Below are 25754 nucleotides of genomic sequence, written 5' to 3' on the forward strand. Positions count from 1 at the left end.
CTTATTCCACCCGTTCCTTCAATGTAACCATCAACCATGATCTTGGCCCAGCAAAGAGTACACTGCTAACAATAGTGCTTGCGACTCGGTTACGTGTTCATCATCTTCGCGGCGTGCACTTAACATGCATGCGCGTATATTTGTATGTCGTCGAGTAAAAACATGTGATAATTTCGTGTGAAAGAGGCGTTCTGGGAATTTCGTACAACGACAAAAATTATGCATTTCCAAATTAGTACGATTTGCACTTCGCATGTTGCGGAGAACTGGCGAATATGTCACATATGAGATGTTCATGCCAGAAAAATCTGTATTGTGAGAATAATGACCAAACAATTGATGACTGGGATGCACTGCTGTTCAGCTCAGAACCGCACGACTAGCTTTGTCTAGTGAGCCGGCGGGCAAGAATGGCAGTAAAACTAATGGGCTACCGGAATGATGTGTGAATAACGGTGTCAATCACATGTGATTAATTGTGATTAACTGTAAGCTCATTTCAACATCTTAAGAGCGTTAGCTCTTGCTCATCCCGTTTCGAAATTTCGTGAGATCTCTTACCACCCTGACATCACAGCGCCATGTGTGACAGCAACTAGAAAGCAGCACATCTCGCACTGAGACTTGAAGCACCATCTACAATAGCATCGTAGAAACAACCACCTGCCGCCTGCAAATGATGACTTCACGGTCAAATATGGCGGATATAGGTAGAACTGTTTGAGTGACGTCAGGGGACGAGATGGCGGCATAATTTCGGTTTCTCGAATAAAAGATGGCGGTCATTAAAATTGCTTTTGCCCTCGCAAGCTCCCCCCCCCCCCCAGAAAAAAAAACATCTCATAACGGACGCAGAAACTGTCCTTTTACTGGAACTCAGTATATCTATACATTCGTTCCGTTAAATATACTCCGACAAGGGGCACCCCTCTGGGAACAGTTGTGTACCGAATTTGGTAGGAAAAGAAAACCGTATGGGTTGTGGTATCGAAATGAAACCAGAATTAAATAATAGGTAAACATTGTATGCATGTAATATCTGATTGAAGCGTTACCATATCGCACCGCAAGCCGAATTCTAGGCCCACCTTTACCGCTCAAACGAAGCAAATTCCGTTTGGGACGTATCTTGAGGGGGTGTAATTCGACAATGGGTAGACGGGCATCGTAATTTCTCTGACAGATGGCGTCGATCGCTCCGGTTACGTGCACGCGTAGCCGAGCATGGTGGCAATCCACCCCATTTCAAAGGAAACGCTCTTGTGTTCCATCCATCCATCCGTAATAAGACGTCGCCCTCGGAAGCTCCTCTCAGATACGCTCGTTTCGCCTATACCTTCACTACCACAGTGTGTTTGAAGAAAGACATGGATGTACCTCCCTCTAATCTCATTCATATCAATTCAAATGCTAACGCTCGTTACTTAAACGTCTGCCAGACGGTGGCGGCTTTTTTTCACAACCAGGTTTCTCTTGCTTTGTCAGTATGAAGTTGTGCATAAATCGTGTGTGTCCAATGCGAAGAAGACTTAAAATTACCACTATAAAGCACTCCTGGTGCCTACAGGTCCCCAGCAGTAGTTTTACAAAGTGTAGCTTGCTAAATTTGTTGTTCCAAGTCGCCTGCCATTTTGATCTTAGTTTATTTTATATGAACTTCATGCAGTATTTAAGAGGTGTATTTACATATTTTACTGTTCTGTTACGGATTAAGTGCCGCACATGCATCAGCGCTCTCCTTCCCGCTGATTTCTACGTGACCAGAAACTAAACAACATTATTGTACGTCCTTGTGCATGAGTTATTACATTATGCATTATGTCTTATATTATGGGTTGGACTGCATTTGTGGAGTCTAGTGGCGTAATTACTCTGAGGCAGTCGATGTATTAACCCTGTTTTCATGTTTTTCTTTTCTTTTTTCTTATTTCCACAGGCACAGCAGTGGCGTAATATTCTGCTATGAAAACTCAAGCGCACAGAGGCATCTTGACTACTTTCTCTCATTTCCCTTGTAATACTGCACTCCCCACGTAGATTAGGTTTAGGTTCAGAGGGGTTTAACGTCCCAAAGCGACTCAGGCTATGAAAAACGCCGTAGTGAAGGGCTCCGGAAATTTCGACCACCTGGGGTTCCTTAACGTGCACTGACATCGTACAATACACGGGCCTCTAGAATTTCGCCTCCATCGAAATTCGACCAGCGCGGACGGGATCAAACCCGCGTCTTTCGGGCCAGCCATTACATAAGGGGTGGGTCCCAGACCGATCTCAGACATGCCCAGACCTATCGTTACCGATATCCTACCTGCCTGGTTGAAGTGAACATTTAGTCTTAGCATTTGAAGCTAGTCTCCAAAGTTAAGCTAGTAATATCGCTAAAACCAATGACGATTACATAAGAGATTGGTTTGGTTTGGTTTATTGGGGTTTAACGTCCCAAAGCGACTAGGTTTATGAGAGACGCCGTAGTGAAGGGCTCCGGAAATTTCTACCATCTGGGGTTCTTTAACGTGCACTGACATCGCACAGTACACGGGCATCTAGAATTTCGCCTAAATCGAAATTCGACCGCCGCGGCCGGGATCGAACCCGCGTCTTTCGTGCCGGCAGCCGAGCGCCATAACCACTCAGCCACGGCGGCGGCGTGATTACATAAGAGATAACTTTGAATAAATGAATAATGAATTAGCCACTTTCCTAGACTTCCTCAGGACTCATTGTTCAGAATGAAGCATGAACGCTAATCGGAATATTTTTAAATCAAAAGTCAACGGATTCACTACAAAACATGAACCGAAACGTGTAATCACTTCGGACGCTAACACGCTCAGGTATAACGCCTACTCGCGCCGATTATCTAACTGAAAAACAATTTTATGGCACGGCAAAACTGGCTCCTTCAGACTGCCTTTGGGTAGTGTAAAGAAGTTAACAAAAGACGTTCTGGCACTGAAAACGCAAAAAATTACTTCGCGCCGGCTGCACTACCATGCATGCTCCATGATAACCCTAATCAACTATGGCACATTGTTAACCCTTCATCAAAAACCTCAGTAACACAAACCGACTCTTGCGGAGTTTCTGTCGCTGAGTCTCAATGCCCCACCATTTTGAATAATATAATTTGCAAGAATTTTGTCTTCTACAATAGGTAATCTTTACCGAATTCGCCCACCTAGAATTATTTGCCTACTAAAAATTTGTTGATAGTACTTAATCTTTAGTAATCTTTATGTGGCTAGACCACTTCCTTTGTCACTGGTTTCATTTTGTATACTATAACAATCATACTTCATCATGTAGCGCTGCAAACTCTGGAGTGCCTTAAGGCTTCGTTTCGGGTCCCTTCTTTCTCTAATCTACATTAACGACTTACCCCAGCACGTTACATCTAACATGTATCTACTAGCCGATGACTGCGTTGTGCTCAGAATTACCAGTGACCAGGATGTTAACACATTAAAAACTTATGTTAACGCCATTTTTGATGGATGCAGTAATTGGCTGATGTCACTTAATAGCAATCAATGTAAAGTCGTGTGCGTGTCTCGCAGTGAGTCACATCCAGCTGGCTATCATCTTCGTGACGCTATCCTTGTGTCAGCAACATCTTACCGCTTCCTTGGCGTACCTATCACGTCAGACCTAACGTGGTCCCTCCATGTTAAACATATAATATCCAAAGCTAATCGAATGCTCGGTCATCTGCGACATAATTTTTCTTCTGCCCCGTATAGCTAAAATTCTTCCTTTACTAAACATTAGTCCTCACTAAATTTGAGTTCGCCTCCTCTGTATGGGACCCGAACTTTGCTAGGCTAAATCACTCGAACTTATTCAGAACAATTCTACTCGGTTCATTCTTCATAACTACAGTTGGACTGCCAGTATCTCTACCATGAAACAAACCTGAAGTCTACCGTCACTTGCCTCTCGTCGCTTTAATTCTCGCCTTTTGTTCTTCCACAAAATATACTTCCGTAACACCCACCTGCGCTATGGACTAATCTCTAAACCGCACGATCGTTCTGGCCACGTTTATCACTCTCACAAAGTTCTTGTCACACTCATTCCTGTTCGCGCAATTTTATTCCACGCACATCGCAGGATTGGAACCACCTTCTAGGTCTTATGGCCGCCATTGAAGGCCATCAATGTTTTAAAAATGTACTACCTTATATTTTATAGTTAGGAGTCTAAGAACATGTGTTTTTTTGCAGTTATTGCTTTAGTTTAATGTGTTTTCATTTAATGACTACCTGTATTGTCAAATGGCCCAGGGCGTGTTCGAAAAGAATGAAAAAGGTTTCCAGTTATCTTGAACAGTTTCGAAAATTAGAAGCAAAGGGTGCAGTTGGTTATTACTGGCTTTGTTCAGTCGTTTTGTGCCATTTTCGAAGATAAAAATTCAGTGAGACCAAGACAAGAGTATTTCCTACATTCTAGAAAAAGAACTTGAATAAAAATCGTAAACATCGCCTGAAGCGAGCTGCTACTGCGAATGGCAGTGGCACCTCAGCCCCGACATGTACTTTCAAACATATATTCGAAAGACGCCTCTGAGGTGTGGTTTTGAAAAATGAAATGCACGCAATTGCTGAACTATACTCCTCAATTTCTTCTTTCTCTTTACAGCGCTAAGCGCGAGTAGGTGAGGAGAAGCGGAAGGCATCGCACACATTTGCAGCGCCTTTCTTTCGCCCATGACCTTTTGGTAACGCTGAGCGGGACCGACCTCGTAGTGCGCCACCTAGAAGAGGTCGAAGATCCCACACGTCCGTTTCTCGGCGCCTGCATCGCTAGTGAGATCGTAGTGTTGAAGGGGGGACGGCCAGACGCCGCGAACCTACTCGACATTGCTTGAAAAAAGGTGGCGCGCGGGTCATATCAAATGCGCGTCGTCACACCCACGGGTGGAGGTTTCTCAAGTCTAGGTGGTATTGACTAGAGTTTGCTACAGTGCCTTTTCTTCGCTCATAACCTGCTGGCAACACTAAGCACGACCGAGCTGGAGTGAAAATTCTCGCCACTCTCGACTAGCATCCACGCACTGATTTTTTTCCTAGAGCATTGCTTTGATAGCTACTAATGAATTAGGGCGTCTCGGAGCCAAAACATCGTCCAGTGTGGCTCGTACGGTGCGTAAGAGCGCAGTGGCAGTTTCCCCGCGCCGGGTTTATTTTATGGGAGACACCTGTTTTGGCAATGGGGTACGGAAACTCGGCGGAAGCTTTAGTCAACCCTGACATGTATGGTTTATGGGGGGGGGGGGTTAAAGTCCGAAAGCGAGTCTGGCTATGAAGAATGCCGTAGTGGAGGGCTCCGGAAATTTCTACCACCTGGAGTTCTTTAACGTGCACTGGCATCACATAGTACACGGTGCTCTAGAATTTCGCCTTCATCGAAATTCGACGCTGAAATGTAGAACTTTCGTATCCACACCGTAGCTATACGAAAGTTAGCAGTCAGGCCGCGGGCTGGACCCCGTAAGTAACAAAAATTGCGACATTCCTGGCACTGCTCAGCTCGTGCTAGGAATCTCGTCATTCGATTCCCTTGTCTTTTCTGTACCCAACAAATGTCTTTTTCACCACTGACCTTACACAGTGCGGGTAAAGGCAGTAATGCCACGCACCTTGTCAGCGTGGGTGAGGGTGCCGGAAATGCGGACGACACAGAGGGCGAAAAGCGCCATGTTCACTGCAACGATGGCCGCAATTGGCGCGGCGAAAAAGGCGAGCAATGCCAGCCGGTTTGAGATCCAGCAGACACCGCGGCCATAGCCGGGAGAGAGAGGGTGGGACGTGGGAAGGATCCAGAGGTCCATGGCCGCGGAGAGGACGACCACCGAGCAGGGAACAGACCAGCAGTAGGCGCTGAAGAGGCAGAAAGAGTGGCCCCCTCTCCTCTTGGTTGGGTCTTCGATGGACGCGACGGACCAGTACAGGTCCAGGGCCAGTGCATTGGTCCACAAGAAGCTGCAATAGAAGCGCTTTAGCATTTTTGCGGCACCCAAGCAGAGGCATCAGATCCCGGTAACTAATAATCTCCCGTTACGTTCTAAAGCTTCGCGACAGGATCCCACTTATCAGTATAGCAATGATCGGCAACGAAATTCCAGCAGAAATCACTGTTCTAATGAAACTACAACTCTGACAATTCAATCAAGCTTTGGTGACACCAGCCTTCAATTACAGCAGTTTGCAAGATGCTCTTCTGTTGCATCGACTTTTTAGGTACTAGACCTAATCTGTCATTACGTGATGCTAGCGCGGGCCGAATGAGCTACTACGTGGTCAAGGAGTGGTAGAGCGGCCTTCCGAGATCAGAGAAGGGACCTGTTCTCTGAACTTCGTGTATACCGTGTATCATTAAGAGAACAAAAACACCGAAGAGAACACAACACAAAGAAAGACAACGTAGGACTTCCAGCTAAATGCTTATAGGAAAGCGACCACATTCATCCCCCTTGCTAAACGCTCTACAAACGCGTGAAGAAACGCCGGGTGAACCGCTAGTCTAGGGTGGAAATAAAGCGCAGATGTCAGGTATTTCGGAACGCGGCCGAGTTTTTCGTCGTGCCACGATCTAGGATGCCGCACCCAGCAGCTTTACCTAAAGCAGTAGAGGACTCGTGCGGACAACCAAAACATAGGAGAGCAACTCTAAAAAGTAACACAAGTGCATGCGTAGTACTAACCTGGCCAAAAAGAAATAGTGCACGAGCATGCCGATCAGTGTGCACAGCGCCCGCTGCCGGGCAGCCACCATGACAAAGAGGAAGAGTAACTGCGCGGCGAAGATGGAAAGGGACAGCATGCTTATGAGCAGATCAGGAAGCTTCCAGGGCCCCGGCGAACAGATCTGCAGCGCCATTTTGACCAGTAGGCAGGCTAGGGAAACGATGCTGCCGGCAAGCGTGATGTAGCCGTCGGTGTCGCGGAACTTGTACACGGCCATCCTGCGCGCGGGCAGGAGGCCGGACTCGGCGCACACGAGTATGGAGCCGTCTATGCGCAGCTCGTACTCGCCAGGCACCAGCAGCTCCCCGGTGCCAGCGTCGGCCCGGAGCGTAGCCGTGTGGTTCTCCCAGAGTGTGAACTCGTCTGCGTCTAGCGCCACCTTGCTGCAGTTGGATGCCAAAAGAGCGTGAGACACAGCGGAAGACCCATATGCGGCCCTCAGAGCGCTGGCCACGCAGAGGCCATCCCGGAGCTCGAACAGCTTTCCGCACACTAGATTCCGGCAGGTCTGTTTCCAAGGGTCGTACGCCTGGTTGGGCGCACAGCGATCCTGGAGCCCCACTTTGGCTCCTCCCCTGGAGAAGTCGACGTCTATGAGCAGCGAGTACGACGGCAGCACGTCTTTGTGGGAGACTTCCTCGCTCTGGTCACCTTCAATCCAGGGATATTCCACCACACTGCCCTCTTCGACGCAGGCTATGTCTGTCGCTGAAACGCCGTAGCACAAAGCGCAATAGAAGTTCTTGTAGTTGACGCCTGTGAGTTTATCCTGCACGGGGGCGAAATACGCGTGACATCCGTCGCGCAGCCGAGAGTTGCGGTCATGGAAATCGGCCGGACAGTCCGACACCAGGTCCGAACGACAGACGCGAAAGTACTGCTGAGGCCTCTTGCCATGCATGAAATCTGGGCATCCCAGGAACACGGGGCACTGTGACGGGTCACCGAAGTGTGGGCAGGCCTGCACTGTATTGTCACTTAGGGAGCGCAGGAAAGTCGTCCACATCTTCACGTTGAAGTCCCGATTGCACACTGCGCAGCGCACGTTCTTGTATGTTACGTTGGTGCTCCTACTCGTTACGGGGATGGTAAGGAATGGATCAGTCTCCGCCGCCAGATCTTCGCACTCTCTGCGAGTAGCAAAATCGCAGGAGTCAGTGAGGGACCTAAACCTTGCATCACGTCTGACAGGGCCAATTCGCAAAGCACAGAATTACAAGCAAGTTTTCCAAGTGCCAGGAGAGCACACGGGCCACGTCTCCACGATATCTATTGTGCTCTACGTTAGCTGCTGGCTTTCTGCAATTAGAGTTGTGCCTATATTTGCTTATATACCGGAAGACGGCCCGCCTGCCTGCAGCTAGACTTGACTCCTAGAAGAACCGAGACAGACGAGTAGAACGAAACAACCCTGTGGTGCCAGCAGCGAGCCTATATTCGTTCTTTTAAAGGCATTCAGTGCTACAGGCTTTAACAACAAATTTATGAGCGAGTTCGTTTAACATTTCAAGGCGAATATGTCAAACATTGAGGCAGGATGTATCATAGAGAATATATGCAGTATTCTCCAAGTTCAATTTCAAGAAACAAAGCGTGAAAAGAGGTTTCATTAGCCATCAAGGATTGTGGACGTGAGTGCCTCGCTAAAGCTGGGAAGAAAGCTAAATAAACTGTATAACACTGAATTTGGAGAAGCTGTCACCCTTGATAGACAAGTGCAAAACAGCCTGTTTTACAGCAAAAACCAAAATATTGATGTTCCTTGGAATTTCATTGTCTCTGAGAATTTCGCATGTGAAAAGTGCTTAGGAAAATATTTTCAAACACAACTAGCTTTCCCAACTGCTGACAACCATTATCAGGACGAAAAATCCATGACAACAGAGACAAGCGGTTGTGCGCTTTTCCTATTGACGCAAAATAAATTTAATTCCTCACGACAATCATTTAACGTTCATTAAGTAAGCGATTGGTAGCCATGCAGATGCAGCTTTTCAGAATGAGTGAAATTTTCGTATATCTGAAACATTTTAGACTTGCTACAAACTTAAATTGAGTCTAGCTATGCAGAATGGGATGACTACACTTTTATGCAAAAATATTCGGTAGACAGACTTAAGACCGTTTACTTGGGGGAATGCGAAAAAATGACTGCCCTGGATGCATTGTTTACGCGTAATATTTTTACATACACTAAATTTTTTTTCTACGAACTTGTCCTTGCGTATTTGTTGCGCGCCAGACCGCAAAAGTTCGGACCCTGTCGCTGGAGAACCCAGTTGAAGGCATAAAATACACCACCCGGACACCACCCAGAAGGCTGTAAGACGAACAGTTGCATCACAAATTTGATACGAAAGTCTGCGAAGGCATACTACTCAAGGTCCATATGTCATCGGCTCGAATCCCTGTCATAAGCTAGCCTCCAACTTTACGTGCACATGTAAGCTATATCTATCGAGAAATCGTACGACACCACCCGGAACACTGTACGAAAAACAGTTGTGTTGTAATTTTGGTACGAATGTCGGGACGACTGGCGCAGTGTGGAGGTCGGCCAGTGTCGAGTGTTTTGCCTGGGACTTTACATATTTTTTGAATTAGGCTTTGAGTCAGCAGAGCACTTTTTTCAGCATAGACTTGTCAGCGGTGTAGTACATCAGAACGCAGATGAGACGTGCTAACTAGCAAGTTGGTTCAATAGCTAACTTTTTAACTAATATTGCTAGGCTAGTTAATTATTGACAGGCGTGTAGCCTACTGTACGTAATATGCATAACAACATACCTTCGACTATTTGGCCCAACCCACTATGACTACATCGCGCTAAAATACATGCGCTTTGAGAAGCTCGCAGGCAAAGAAACCTCTCCAATGCACGCAACTCGTCAAAATAACCAAAATTTCTTGGATTACGACCCCGAGGATAATCGGGTTTTCAGGATTCTAAAAAGTGATATGGATATTAACTACGTTGGGCTACACGCCTGTAAATAATTTCGCAGCCTAGCAGTAATAGATAAAAAGCTATTAAGCAGCCTAGCAGTAATAGATAAAAAGCTAACTATTCATAAATGCTAACCTGCCTGCTAGTTACCACGTATTAGCTACATTAAGATGCACTTCTCAGCCGGCAGTGCTACTCCGAAAAAAGCGCTCTTCTGACTCAGAAAGCCTATTTTCAAATATTGTGTAAAGTCTCAGGTGAAACACCCTGTATACACGAACGAGACCTATAGGATTGTCTGAAGTGGCGGGAATAACCTAACCAACTGTATTGAACTTGCTCAAAACGGCGCCGTTTGATTCATCTTCTCAAATTACTTATACTGCATCAGTGTTACTTCCCCCAAAAATAATGCATGCCTATACCTAACCTCAAGCAACGCCGTATAGTTGCAAGGCTATGCTTCTATCACAACTTTACTTACAACTGTCCTATCGAGCCTGCTGACCGTTCTTCAGCACGCACAAGCCACCACAAGGCCGTTTATACACCTCCTTCTCGCACCGTGACCCATCTTTATTCCTTCTTCATCAAAACAGCGTATGACTGGAACAGTCTTCCCACTAGTGCCATCCTTCATAAAAACGCGGACAATTTCAAGAAAGCCATCGAAACAATGTTTTATTAGAACCAGGTTGCTGGCCCACCTCTCAAGTAAAGCCCTCACCCAAGGGCATTTAAGGTATCTGTAATAAATAAATAAATAAATAAATAAATAAATAAATAAATAAATAAACGACACGTATAGGATTGTCTGAAGTGGCGGGAATCGGCATGCTGTGGGTCTCATACGACCGCTTGATGACATCACCTTGTTTTTCTTGCAATGCTTGGGATGTAGGCACACACATTCGCGCGCGTGCACGCACGAGCACGCACAAACGCCCCAGACTTCACTCGTAATGGGAGTAGTAATGAGACAGCATTAGGAATGGCGTACACATTGGAGCATATATTGTTCCGTTCCTCAGATTGTTAACAGTGCCCCACAGGACACTCAGAATTCCTCCGGCAATCCCACGCCAGAACATTCTTCCGCTTTGTCGGCAATTATTTTATTTTACTTGACTGTGGCTGTAGTTTTCAACACAGAAGTAACAGGCTTCTCTGTTTTTTTATGTTCCTGAACCAGCCGTGAAGTTCCTGCCAATCTCTGGATCAGATTCCTCGATTTGACTCTGTATTTTAGGGCTGTACCGTCTTTGGCAAAAGTAACCGAGCAGCCGCGTGAGCGCTGGAGCGGTCTCGCAGCCAATCAGCGGTCTTCAGCACTGGCCGTTGCTCTTCGGCTGGGAGTGTAAACTGGCTGATCTAAGCTTGCTGCCTCGCTCAGTTGTACATCGCTACAAAGGCATGAAATCGCTCGTCGGAAATGCTACCCACTTATCATCCAAGGAAGGACAGCGAGGGGGAAGGCTTACGTCAGCCAGTTTACACTCGCAGCCGAGGAGCAACGACCAGCGCAGGAGACCGCCGCGCCACCGTTCGGCTGCAAGCCCGCTCCAGCCGCCGACGTGCCTGCTCGGTTACTTTTGGCTAGACGGTACATGCGTGTGGATCTTCGAACCTAGGGATGAGAAGCCTTTACTTTCGTATAGTTAATTCTGACTAGAAACTTCTTGAACAAGGCGCTGTCGCGTCGTGATTCAACAATGCCTTAAAGAAATTCTGTCCTCATAGACTGGCTACGGTTTTTTACTTGTAAGGATGACATGCTGATCGCTTGATTATATCCTCTTCATAACTTCAAGAAAATTTGAAACATGGTACATCATTGCCCCAGAGTTGTCGAAGGAAACTGACTTTTACGGTTTCTTGGCTGCATTACTTCCTTATTACAAATGAACTCCACTTTAAGCGATTCCTCTAAACATTGGACCAACGCCGTGCCAACTTCGAGCTGTTGATCAATTCGCTTTCGCCCTAGCATCGCCAAGCCGTACTGATTCACTCGGTTGGTAGAACGACTGGCCTGGATGGGACGGTCCGTGGTTCGTACCCCGGACCAGGACGAATATTTCAACAACGAGGTTCCTGTGAAAGTTGCATAGCTTTGTAGCCATATGGCTGCGCTTGGGTGTATGCTAATCAGTAATTACTCTGCTATTGCCGGGCGTTAAGGACACGGCGGCACGCTCCTAGTTGAGACACGGAAGCCCATGGCTTCATAGAGGCGTGTGGCTGTTATCCGCTATTCAGCAGTCATTTGACCGTTTCTCGCTCCTTGTTGTGCGACAAGCTTTAAAGATTATTACCCTACGCTTAACCGTCTCATACAGTACGTAACGTAAACTGCAACTGCAAACTCAAAGCTGCTTGAAACTTAAAATTGCACTAAGGACGATTGTGGATAGTGGTTTTAACTTCCCAACACGACGTCCTAAGAAGGACGTCCCAAGAAGGACGTCGTAGTGGTGTGCTCCGAAAAAATTTTGGCCACCTGGGACTCTTTCAGGTGGGTTGCGTCGCCCAGTACACTGACCTCTCGCATTTCACTTCCACTGAAATGCGACCGCCGCTGTCGGGACCGACACGCGTCTTTCGGGTCAGCAGCCGAGGATCATAACCACTGACGTAGCCTAGCAGCTTCATTCGGCCCAGCGAAATTCGACGGTAGTGAGCCTGCTGCTGTTAATTTATGTATTTCCGCCTTTTCAATTATGTCACATAACATATTGGCATTAAGATCACGAAATGCACGCGATATAGGGGGCAGATACATGGCCTAGCATAAATAGGCCATGCAGGTTAATTATTAAAAAATGCAGGGGACACTCAAACACGATACCGCAATGGTTTCATTAATGACCGCATATGTGGAATTGATTTTTTTTCGACATCGAGTCATCTCACCGCTCCTGGCGGACTGGTGGAGCGGCTAATTGATCCGCCCCTGCCCTGCGATGGCAGGTTCTGCCACCGGTTGCGCTTTTGCGACGCAGGTTATTCTCCCCGAGTGACCAATCATTAATTTAACTACCACCTGCCGCTGTTACCAGTTTGCTCACAATCCGGTTGGCCGGTCGTGCTGACGCAGGGATGGCCGTGCGGATGCTCAGGAACCCGTGGTGTCGCCACTCACCAACGTCTGCACGCTGCAGGTCCTGGATTTGGATCCCATGGGCAGTATGCGTGGTTTTTCTTCTGCTGTCTGATCAACTGCCTTTACAAAATAATTACCCGATTATTTTTCCACTGATGAAAACCACAAATTAAATAAAAAAATTCCCTATGCTCCTTGGCTTCGGTGATTGCTAACTTCCGTCATGTATGGCATAACGAGCCCTTTTTTCCCTTTTGTCTACACTTCTGACTGGTAGCCAAACTCTAAACTATGATTCGCGCTAGAAAATTGTTTGAACATTTGGTCTGCCCTTAACTCAAAATCTCCTCCTTGAGGGTAAGACAGGTGTATTCGTAGGGACAAGTTCGGTTACCGTTGTGAGCTAGACGCCATCGCATGCAAAATCCAGCTAGTCAGAGAGCGAGAGATTTACACGGAAATGCACAAGACTGATCCCTCCGGGATGCTAACGACCTTCATTTTTCAGCGCCCCGATACAAAGGCGGCTAAGCGCTCGCGACTAACTCATACGCCAGCGAAGAGTGAGGAAAATTTGGCTTTTTCTCCCTTCTTTGAGAGGGGGCTCAATTGCCTATGTTGTAGAGAACAACACACGACTCAGAGGACCAATCGTTATTGATATTTGCTGTGATTGGGTTTCGGCGGATAATGGGCCGGACTCCAAGGTTTCTAAATAGAGACCAAAGCCTGGTCACTTGTTGTGGCTTGGGTTCAGTGCCACGCACCAAAGGGCCTGCCGACGATGCGTCTCTCCCAGTTAGACAGATTCAACTTTTGTGTTTTTGAAGCTGATGTATCACACAATGCGATTAGGTTCTATATAACTTCTAGTGAGCTCTTTACACTACCTTGAAGAACTATTGCTTGCCTCTGGCACGTTCCGTTTCTGGTGGGTGCACTTCTGGTTCGAAAGCTCCCCTACCTGACTATCACACGCCAGGCTCCGGTCAGCTTCGAAGGGAAAGAACCATCACAACTTTACTATCTCCATTGCCTTCAGAGGAATTTCACCGGCTCGGACAATGCCCTCATTCAGCGAAACATTTTGGGGCAGCACATAACGTGGCAAAAACGCAGGCGCCCTCTGGCTGCTGAGCCCTGCGAGCAGATGAGACTATTCCTGGAAGGCGAGTGACACGGCCCCCTGCACTACAGATCACAGGTGACAATGCCTTTGCTCGGTTCCATGCAGAGCAAATTTCTTACATTTTAAATTCCGCTAATTGCACGGAAAGAAAATCATGGCTAAACCAGCGCTGTAGATTCACGTACACGCGCATGTGAAAGCTTAAGATATGCAATATTAGCGGAAAACTTTTCTTGGTCGGGTATTTACATGCAACCGGGAATGCATGTACGCAGTCTTATCACCATGCGAATTTTGCACAGAGCTATTCAGTCTTAAAAAGATTCTGAAAAACCTGAGGAGAGCACATAAACGCTTTCATTCACTACACTTTCTCGCCATGAACAAGTGAGCCAAATGATACACTTCAGAACGCAGGAGAAAACCCACAATCGCGCGCGAAAGTTCAGTAGTTTTCGCCGACTTTTTCATGCTCGCGCTCTCCATCGTCTCACGCTGGTGCGTAATTCTGTTCAGAAATGGCTATTAGATTTTTTTCAGGCGTCGCGCAGCCAGCATGGCTGCGGCCAGTGAGCGGTTCAGGAAGCTTTCCCCTCCCCCTCTCCCTCCCTCCGGTAAATGCCTGCGCGCTTCGGCAGGAGGCGGAGAGGCAGCGAGCAAAATGCTCAAAGACGCATAAATTAATTTTGACTGCAGAGAACTCAGCTCCTACAATACGCAAAAAAAGATTCGTGCTGGAAGATGCTCGTGAAGCGGCGTCTTTAGCATTCCAGGAATACCGCACCTTTATTGAAAGCCTCTGTCGAGCCTCTTTAAGCGATCAGGTGCGAAGAGAAAATATCCTCAAAAGTCCCGCTCCACAAAACAACTCAACGCCTGCGATAGGAACATGTGCGATCAGCGTTCACTTTGCCAAAAGTGTGTCTATTCTCTCAGCAGTACACTCCGACAGGGCGGACATCGGATTGTCCCCTTTGAAAAGGGGCGGTGGCGGGAGCATATACTTCATTTACTTTTATATATTCAGGTTGGATGGATAAGGCTGAATCGCTTAAGATCGGCGTTGGCTCACGCCACCTAACCATTACTTGTGAAATTTCACTCTCGTTTTTGGCAATCAGTCAGATAGCCTTCGCTTGGTTGTTTCTGCCCGCTTAAAATCTACTTTTCTCTCATTGTCCGTAAACCCCAATGCTTTGAATAAATCAGCCCCACTGCTTTCAACTGTATGGTGAAGCACTTTACAGAAAAGTATCAAGTGTTCGTCTGTTTCATCCATATGTGCAATACTCCCGTCCTGGCCTCTAACAACGAAGAGCTTCTCTTAGAATTATCGTAGATATATTCTGTGCCAATTTCTTGCTTAAACGCTCCGGATATTCCCAGCGCAGATAACGTCAGTATCCCTGTTTTGAACAGACACCTCTCTGTGTGAAAATAAAGAAGCGCCGACCAAAAAGGTCTAGTCAACAAGACAGACGTTTCGACTTCCACACGGAAGCCTTGTTCACTGAAAGAAAAGATTTTCGCACACAATGCTTATGTACGTTGTACTAATCGTCGCAGGCATCTAGCGTACGAGGGCGGTAGATTGAGATGTTACGGTTAAGCGTGTAACCTGTTGTCTGGATAATCAAGGGCTCGAGATATTGTCGTAAGACCCAGTTTTTCTCACGGCCTATAATTGCCGCTTCTTCCCAAGCGATATTGTGCTTCGCGTTTTAAACGTGTTCAGCAAGTGCGTTGGAAGCTGCCTTCTTGTTTCTGACATCATTATTGTTCTCTTTCAGCTGTCTTTCAAAGTTTCCGCTTTCCCCTTTGTAGGAGTGGGCGCAGTCTGAGCAGGAGACTTTATAATTTACGCCGGTAAACTTCTTTTTTCAGCTTGTCTTTTACGGCCACCACCTCGTGACGTAGCTTACACGCCGGAACATGAGCTATGCACGTCGTACGTACGAAAAGCGCGGGCCAATGACTCGCTCACGCCTGGCACTAAGGTATTGCAGCTCGGGCATGGCATGGTAGGCCAACGGGCTGAGTGTCTCGCTGTCTGTTGTATTACAGCGTCCACAAAGTGCTTTGGGTAGCCGCAATTGTTGAGCTTGCGGCGCACTTGGCGTATGTGAAAGGCTTCAACTTCTGGTTTCGAGCATATTCTTTCCGCACGTCGGACTAGTGTAGAAACGACGGAGCGCTTGTGGCACGTAGGATGGACCGAATTAAAATGAAGACACCGGCCTGTGTGCGTGTTCCTTCTGTAAACCTTGAATGATAGGCGGCCATCACGTCGCTCCACTACACCTTTTTGGTCGGCGCTTCTTTATTTTCACACGTGTAATCACCCGACGAGACGAGATTTCGTCAAACCTCAGATTTGAGACCCATCTCTGTTTCCAACTTTTTAGAGCGGTACCTCTAATCAATGCAAAGTTCGCGAACCATACCGTGCCTGATCTGACCTTGGCTTAACCTTGACAAGCACAGCAGTGACAGATTAACTGACAGATTGACAGAATGACCTAGGTTGATTTGAACCGAAATTCATGTCCAACCATCATTCGCCGTAACCGACACGATGGGGACCTTCAAATTTGGCCTGGGTCATTGCCAAAAATTTTTCCCGGCCACCCCGAAAATGATATCCAATCATAACATAGCGTTCCCGACACTATGGCGACCTCTAAATTTGGCCCGAGCCATTGCAAAAAATGTTATCGCTCGACCTTTGGTTATAACCGTGGTTAAACCCCACCTAACTTTTCAATTAACCCATATTTTCATATTCGCACCCCAAACGCTGTCCACATATTCTTGCGAGTTTTCTAGTTCGCTTTCTCCATTTTGTGTCGACATTCCTCATGTACAAGTAACAAAACTTTTCAAGCCCACTGCTTTTTCCCCCATTTCTCTAAATCTCTCCTCAAATTCTGTTTAACTAAGCTTCTATGCTCTCGAATGGGGCCCACCCAGTATCACCCTGTACCCCCTGATTTGGTGTATGTTCATGCGCTCCTAAAAAAAGCCTACCCACCCCGCACTGCTTGATTTATAAACCTTGCTTGAACCTCTTGTATCCTGCTCGGGAACGAAGTCCGAATAGGAAACATCACCCCTGTACACATTTCTCTTACCACTTCGTACATATTTTAACTTCAGAATGCCCTATTTTATATGAGAGCTGCCCTCCTGCTACGTTTAGTCTTACCTATTTTTCATGCAACTTTAGATACTCAGCACCATAATATATCCACACCCCAAAATCGTTGTACTCTTGTACTACTTCTAGTGTGACCTATATCCTAGCTATGCTAGTCGCCCTCAGGAAGAGTCATGACTGCCAATTTTCCTTGCTAAACTTGAAACCTAATCTATCTTGCTTTGCACCACAGATGTCCATCAACCTCTGCAAATATTCCTCGTTGTCAGCCATTACCACTATATGAACCGCGGACATCAGTCCTGGTAGTTTGATTTGATTTATGGATTTTAATGTCCCAAAGCGACTGAGGCTATGAGGGACGCCGTTGTGAACGGCTTCGGAAATTTCGACCACCTGGGGTTCTGTAATGTGCACTGACGTCGCACAGTACACGGGCCTTTATAATTTTGTCTTCATCGATATTCTAACGCCGCGGCCGGGATTGAACCCGCATCTTCCTAGTCAGCAGCCGAGCGCCATAACCACTGAGCCAGCACGGCGGCCCCCCGTCCTGGTAGTGACTGATCAATCCATTCTCTTTGCTTGAAAGGTTCAAGGCAAGTCCGATCTTCTCTAGGTTGGTCTAATCCTTGTCTTATCTTTGTAAGTACGCATTGAACCACAAAGGTGACAGAGGACATCTTTGCCTAAGCCCGCGCTGTATCTCTATAGTCTCTGATACACTGCCCTGGAGTAGCATGACAGGCCGACAACCAGGCAGACCTCTTGTGTTCCATTAAGTCTCTCTTCCTCCTCTGATACACTGCCGCTCTTTCTTCCCGTTTTTCCCAATGATTCCCCTCCTCACGTGTAGTGTAGCCTACTGAACATCACCTGGTTAACCTCCCTATCTTTTGTCCTGTTTCTCTCTCTGTCTCGTGCTCTCATTCTGTAACCACCCTGTTAATTTTATAGATATCTTTTAAAAGATCATTTACTCCATTTTCCACATCCAATGCACCCAGCATGTCCAGTAAGTCATTTTGAATACCACTGTTGGTCCCCTTGATACCCAGAAATGCCAGCCATAGGGGCCTGTGTTTCTTTTCAGCAATCTCGATACTCTGCCTGAATGAAAGATTGCCCTGTAACCTCCTTTGTTACAGGAACCAATTTTGTAGCTTCTCCAGCTCGCCCCATCATCCACTCATGTCTGCAGTCTGTCCTTTATAATATGCGCCACCACCCTGTAAACCACTCACGTCACTGTTATGGGACGCTGGTTGTTCATCCCGCTTAGACGTCATTTAACGGGGGCTTTCCAATCCTCTATCATTTCGCTTACTACCTCTCTTAATGTTTTCTGAGGTTTTGGTCCCAATCTTTTTATTAACATCATTGGAATACCATGTTATCATGTCGACGTAACTAGGAAACTTCTCTGCCTTTTTCCACTGATTGTACAAGCGGATTCTAGCAGTAACCGGTCTATCCTCCTTTAATATATTATGCGCAACATTTCTTTGTTTTAAGTTTTTCTGCAACGATTGCTCCTATAGGTTCAATTTCATCATTCCCTTCTGGCCGAATACTTTGATCTGTAAATATAAACATCTGCTCTTACTCAAGGAGTTCAGATGCTTGCAAAATTTTTTAGCTGCATTTCTATCCTTTTCATCTGCTCTTGTCAACCATTGGGCCTCCTCATCTAATTTTCTTATTGATCAGTTAGGATGTTTCCTTTCTACAGTTTGAGTCTATTCCATCTTCTGTGCACCTCAGCTTTGGTTCCCCCTTTGCTTGTAATATGTCTGTTTTCAGGAGGCTTTGTAATGTACTTCTATGGCCTTCTTGATCACTTCATCCCACCAGCTCTTTTCTCTTCTAGCCTGACTCGCACTTAGCAAGGTCTAGCTCAAACAATCGAGTTAAATTTGCACAAGACCATGCTGTTTTAGTACCCTCAGAAATTACTTTTTCAACTTGTTGGCTGCTGCTTCCAATTGCTCTTTGGAGTAAAAGACCCCATGTAATTGTTCATCTTGCCTCGTTCCTAAATTAGATTCTGTTCTGACTCTGCTTCATACGTTTGTGGACACACGCTATACTTCTGGAGCCATATTCAACTGTTAATTACCTCTAGCCTATTATAAATCATATGTGACATAAGTGCATAATCTATCATCGAGCGCAGACTAGCTGCGGTTCAGGATACGAGACCTTCGCGCTTCTCAAAATTGGTAAATACAACTAAATCACGCCTTTCACACGTATCAAGCAGGATATGCTACCTGTCGAATCTGTGCACCAATCCAGGTCTTCTATGTGTGCATTCATGTCGCCTAGTGTAACTATCTTGTCTCCTCCTAGCTCATTCATGTCGCTAGCGTTACATTATACCAGTTTCTTCTTTTCTTCTTTGTAATTAGCCCCTGTCGACCGGTATGCAAAGCCAAGGAGCGTTTCATTCCCTGCCGCATTTAATGCGGAAGCATTACTCCCGACATACCAATCCCGAGCAAGAATCGTGTCTTGTGTGCTTTGTCTTGCTCGTGAGATATCGCTCGGGAAGAGCAACGTGGGTCGCACAATCTTGCCAGTGGTTTTGATAGAAAGAGCCACTTGCCAGTGCAGTGGCACATCGCTTAACCGCTGCACCACTGTGCTGGTAGTGGTATGAGGACTCGCCACGATCTCAGGATAAGTAGAGAATGTCCTATTCATAATATACGGGAATTAACCAGCTAAAGCCCTTAAAGAGGAGCTTAACTGTCTCTTCCTTTCAAGCGTGTACTCGGTTTAACTACGTTAAACCCTTATCACATTTTCCTTTTCGCCATAAATGTTCCTTGCATCCTGCTTCACCTGTTCCCAATTCATGCTTTTATGAATGAATGCGCAAATTCCAACTCCCTCCCAGCTGCCCTCTCTTCTATTGTAATATTCTCATCCATAATAAGGTTTACAGGGTGGTTGCTCCATGTCCCTGAGATGCGTCTCCACAGACCCATATACCAGTAGTTTTTGCTGCCTTGCTGCTCTTATATTTCCTCCCTCTTCAGGCTATTCCTGCCACCTTGGATGTTAATATACCTTATGTCGGAATTAATCTGGGACTGGCGCTTACGTCTATTATCTCGCCTATGTTTCCTACGTTTCTTTGATCCTAGTTCTTCCCTCGGCCCGCCCTTGTCTAAAACTGGTGCGCTCAGGGCTCGGGGTCCCCCCCAAAAAAAACGCCGTTGCCTGGTTCCCAGTTCTACCCTACCTTCTTGCCAGTGTCCTCACTGTAGTCAGTGCCATTTTGTGCAAAGGGGTGGCAGCCAGCCTCGTAAACGTCCCTATTAGCATCCATTATGCCGTACGAAGCAGTCTGTCGTTACCCTAATGACATGGTTAGCCTCAACGACCCTGCTTTCTATTCCGCCAAACTGGCTCTGGACCTCTGGAATCGTGCTTATCACAACATACATCCTCTCAGAAGCCTCTACGCCACCCCACTTCTGTCTTTCGAGGTTCTGGCTCCTCTCTTTCAGCACATCGGTGAGACCAGCATGGATAATGACAAGGTTTTCGTTGCACATATTGTCCCCTACCACCTCTGAGGCTATGGCCAGTGCATCTTCCATGCACTTTCCATTATGGGCCTCAACCTGTGCGCGCCTTCACTCTCTTTAGAACACCCTCCTCAACCCTCGCAACATTAGAGTCCCCCATCACCACCAGAACCTTTCTGTGCTCAAACCGTTCGTTAATTAGTTAGTTATATTGATTTTAATGGCGCAAAAGCAACTGAGGCTATGATGCGCCAAGCACACGGTTAGAGCTTTTGTTAAAGGTTACGCTTTTTATATCTAAAATTTGTTTAAAACATTGGCTTCTCTGAGAAGCTTAAAAATGCTTGAAAAATCAACCAGCGCTTGATCACCCAAAAGTAACATGGGGTGTAGTGGGATGTATTCATTGTAGAATGTTGCGAAATATTTTTTCCTCAGTTGTTCCAGTTTTGAGCATACAATTAAAATGTGGTTTACCGTGTGTTCATCGCCACACATTTCGCAGAGAGGTTCGTCTTTTTTGGTCAATAGGAAGTTATGTGTAATATGTGTGTGTCCAATGCGTAGTCGACACAAAATAACTTCTGTAAAACGTTCCTGATGTTTAGATGATCTCCACTCTCCCAAAACGTGTTTTATAGAGTGTAGTTTGTTGTTTGTCTGTTATTCCCATGCAACCTGCCACTTATGCCTGAGTTACTGTGCAGTAAATTAGAAAAAGCCCTCTGTGGTATGTTAACTTGTTTTATATGACCAATTCGAGCTTGCGCTGCGCAAGCGTCTGCTCTCTCATTACCTAAAATTCTAACATGGCTAGGGACCCAGCAGAATATAATGTTATGTTTTTGCTTTGTGATTTTAATTATGTTATGTATGATATTTCCTATTATGGATTCAGCAGCATTTGTAGAGTGCAGCGCTTTGAGCACAGTCAGTGAGTCGGTGTAAATGATGCTATTTTTTATGTTTTGTTTTACTATTTGTTCTACGGCTACAAAGATGGCATAACACTCCGCAGTAAATACCGATGCATACTGGGGTAATCGTATCATTTTTTCATTTTTTCCTTTAATTACTGCACTTCCGACATGACTGTTTTTGAGCCATCAGTGTAAAGTTCAGTGTCGGTGTCATATTTTTCTTGTAAGACAAAGAACTCTTGCAGTATGTGCTCGTGTGGAATTTGCTCTTTGTTTACGTGTGTCAGTGTGAAGTCACACACCGTAGGAAGGCTGTACCATGGTGGCAGATATATTCATGTCTTTGTGCAATATTCGGTAGGGCGTCCACCACTGCTAACTGTTCACATTTATCCTCAAAGCGCATTATTAGTGGCCTAATAAAATGTGGTTTATTATTGAATAATCTTCTAGATGGGCACTTGGTAACAATGGATTAGCTTCAACATAAAGACTATTTACCGGCGATGTCCTATATGCTCCAGTTGAAAAGCGCAGACCAAGATTATGAACAGGGTCCAGTCGTTTCAAGTAGGATGCTCTTGCTGAACCATATACTATGCACCCGTAGTCCAACTTGGAGCGCACCAAAGAGCGGTATATTTGTAATAGGCATGCTCTATCGGACCCCCACCGTTTTCGCGAGAGTACCTTTAATACATTGAGGGCTTGGGATGCTTTCTTTTTAAGGTTGTTAATGTGTGTAGAAATGTAAGTTTCTTGTCAAAAGTGACGCATAAAAATTTATGTTCCTGTTTTACTGGCAGTGTGGTTTGATTCAAGCAAAGATTGGGATCGACCTGTAGGCCTCGTCGTAATGAGAACAGAACAGCTATTGTTTTTTGAGGAGAGAATTTGAATCAATTTTTTCTCTGCCCAAGCAGCCAGTTTATTTAGTGTGATTTGTATTTGTCTCTCGCAGGACAGTATGCTGGAAGAAGTGTATGCTATCTGTAGGCCATCTACATAAACTGAATACATTACGGACTTGGGTATAACTTTGGCCAAAGAATTCATTTTTACTATGAAGAGTATCGTACTTAAAATGCATCCCTGGGGTACGCCATTCTCTTGGGTGAATGTCATTGACAGAGTTGCTCCTTGACGGACTCTGAATGTGCGGTTGGTCAGGAAGTCGTTCAAGCAGTTCAGCATCCTGCCGTGGATCCCTAGCTCTGCTAGGTCATGGAGGATGCCGAACTTCCACGTGGTATCATAGGCCTTCTCCAAATCGAAGAAGACCCCGATACAGTGCTGTTTGTGGATGAACGCCTCGCGGATGGTGTTTTCCAGGCGGACAAGGTGATCAGTGGACGAGCATGCTTTCTTAAATCCACATTGATGTACATCTAAGAGTCGGCGAGATTCAAGTGTGAAGGTAAGTCTAATGCTTATTATGCCTTTGAAAGATTTAGCAATGCAGCTGGTGAGGGCTATCGGTCTGTAATTGTTACGACTTGGTGGTTTTCCGGGTTTCAGAAAAGGTACTATTATTGCTTTCTTCCACTCCTCAGGTATATACCCAGTTGTCCATATTTTGTTAAAGAATTTCAACAATGCCTGTACGGCAGCCTCAGAGAGGTGAGCGAGCATAGTGTAATGCACATTGTCTGGGCCTGGTGCTGTCTTTTTACCCGAAGATAATACCCAATTCAATTCTTGGAGTATGATAAGTTGGTTGTAGTCCTCGTGCATACCTGCTGCAAATGGAAGTTTTTGTTTTTCTTCTATTGCTTTGTGCTTCTGGAAGGTGTTTGTGTAATTGGACGAACTGGAAACTTCAGCAAAATGCTCACCCAGTATGTTGGCCTGTTCTTCTAATGATGTTTGTGTCCCAGGTGTAGTCAACAGAGGAAGTGTGAAAGTGGTATGGTCACTACTGAATCTACGAACGTTTTCCCACATCTTTTTAGAGGTTATTGAGCTGTTTATTGAGGAGCCATATTTCTGCCAAGAGGATTTCTCGGCATTTCTTCGAATGAATCGCGCTCTGGCCTTGGCCCTCTTAAAGGCAATCAAGTTCTCCGCTGTTGGATACCGCGCAGAGAGCCCCAATATTTATTTTGTTGTTTTTTTGCTAATGTGCATTCTTGTGTCCACCATACTTTATGTTTTTTGTGTACGAGTCCTGTTGTTTGTGGTATGGCTGGTGTAGCGGCCGATATTATGCATGTAGTAAACCTTTCGTTAATTTCGTCTATGGTGAGGTCTTCACAAAATTCTTTTTCTAGTGTGGCATTAGCTGTAAAAAGTGACCAGTCGGCGAGGTGAAGTTTCCGGCGCCGTGGTCTTGTGGGGATGACTGGAGTAGACGACGAGAGGCTGATGATAATAGGTAGGTGATCACTTCCCAGAGGGTCATTTAAAACATCCCATTTAAAATCGTTAAAAAGCAATGATGTTGCGAAAGCTAAATCGAGGAAGCTCATTTTTACCGAGCTTGGGCAACAATAAGTGGCTTTTCCTGTATTTAAAAGACAGATGTTATTTGCGAGGATAAAATCTTCGATTGTTTGCCCCCTAGTCGCAGCGCTCGCTTCCCCAAAAAGGGGAGTAAGCGTTAAAATCCCCAACTACCAGTTATGGCTCTGGAAGTTCATCTATCAATTCTTCTAGATCATGGACTGTTAATGTGAAATGTGGAGGAAAGCATACGGAACAGATAGTTAAGTGTTTTATAGCTGACTATGCTGATTGTAACCGCCTCAAGTTTTGTATTGAGTTTGAATTCTCGAGCAGGGACGCCGCTTTGGGCGACAATTGCGACGCCTCCTTAGACTATTTGCCTGCTCGCGATCGCGTCTAAAAGTTTGATAATGTTTCAGGATATGCACATGTTGTGGACCAAGATTGTTCTCCTGAAGACATAAAACTATGGGTAACATTGAACTTAATATATGTGTTATGTGACTATAATTCCGCATAAGTCCTCTGCAATTCCATTGAATTAAAAAAGCCATGTTTGTGTTTTTGAGATAAAATGAAAGGGGATTTACTTATGCGGTGGGCCCGTTATGAGGGGCGTGTTTCTTTTTCGCTCAAGAGAGCGGTTCCGCCGCTGTAATGGAGGCGGAGTAGGTGTTATATCCATCACCTCAACAGAGGTGCTGGAGGACCGCGCAGCCGCGGTTGTGTTAGTTTCAGGTTTCTCCCGACAGGGGGAGGTCCTGCGGGATGCCGACCCATGGACCGGCGGTCCCTGCTTTGGCAATGACAGGGCAGCTTTCGCTGACCCTGCCTGGGGCGTGGAGGGCCCTGCCATAGGCTCTGTAAAAGCGGCCTTGGCAGGTGCCGGAGTGCTGTGTGTTGCCACGCCCCTGCGCACCACATCAGCGAAGTTTTGTTTTGCTGTGAAGGAGAATGTGTTTGTAGGCGCAAAACGCCTTCTCGCTTCTTTAAATGAAATGTTTTCTCTTTTCTTTATGGTGATTATCTCTTTTTTTTTCTCCCAGGACGGACACGCCCCGGAGTATGCAGCATGTTCTCCTTCACAGTTTGCACAGCGCAGGGCTGCGTCACATACATCAGACTGGTGATCGTTCGAGGCACATTTTGCGCACGTTTTGCGACCGCGGCAGCTCTGTGAGCCGTGGCCGAACCTTTGGCAGTTGAAATATCTGCGAGGGTTTGGTATGTATGGTCTTACATTGATTTTCAAATATCCCACGTTGATTGTGTCAGGCAGGGTGCTGGTGTTGAACGTCAGGATCATGTGTTTTGTGTATTTCCTTGTTGTCCTTCCGTATTTTGATTCGGTGGACATCTATGACGTCTTGGTCGATGAGCCATTCGAGCATTTCTTTTTCAGTGATGTGAAGAAAATCATTTTCCGATATTACGCGTCGGACAGTGTTAAGTGAGCGATGAGGAGTCACGGAGACCGGGATTTGCCCTATGGACGTTAGGTTGGAGAGCTTAGATTGTTGGACATTGTCACACAGTTCGAGCAATAAGTCGCCGTTAGCCTTTTTTGACAGCTTATAGCCAATGCCTAAGGTTTCAGTCAAGCACTTTGACACAAGGAAGGGGGATATTATTCTTGCCTGTTTATCTTGTTCTTCACTGTGGATCACATGATATTTGGGGAAAGTTACTTTTCTTTTTTGAAAGACGTTGTCTGCCTCGTTCCGCCCTCTTTTGAGAGAGCGATCAGGTTTTGAAAGTTGGGGAGCCA

The 25754-nt window shown here is 46.0% G+C and overlaps 1 protein-coding gene across 1 annotated transcript in view; it reads right to left on the minus strand.

Annotated features, from left to right (window-relative positions):
- The window catches only part of LOC144129018 (uncharacterized), a 46094-nt gene that overhangs the window by 14224 nt on the left and 6116 nt on the right, over positions 1 to 25754 (minus strand). The window contains exons 2-3 of the mRNA XM_077662890.1: positions 6704 to 7876; positions 5639 to 5981 (exon numbers count right to left, since the gene is read on the minus strand). Coding sequence (XP_077519016.1) covers positions 5639 to 5981; positions 6704 to 7876 — 1516 coding nt within the window. The remainder of the gene's footprint in view (positions 1 to 5638; positions 5982 to 6703; positions 7877 to 25754) is intronic.

This window comes from Amblyomma americanum, chromosome 1, assembly GCF_052857255.1.
Source record: "Amblyomma americanum isolate KBUSLIRL-KWMA chromosome 1, ASM5285725v1, whole genome shotgun sequence".
Taxonomy (NCBI): domain Eukaryota; kingdom Metazoa; phylum Arthropoda; class Arachnida; order Ixodida; family Ixodidae; genus Amblyomma; species Amblyomma americanum.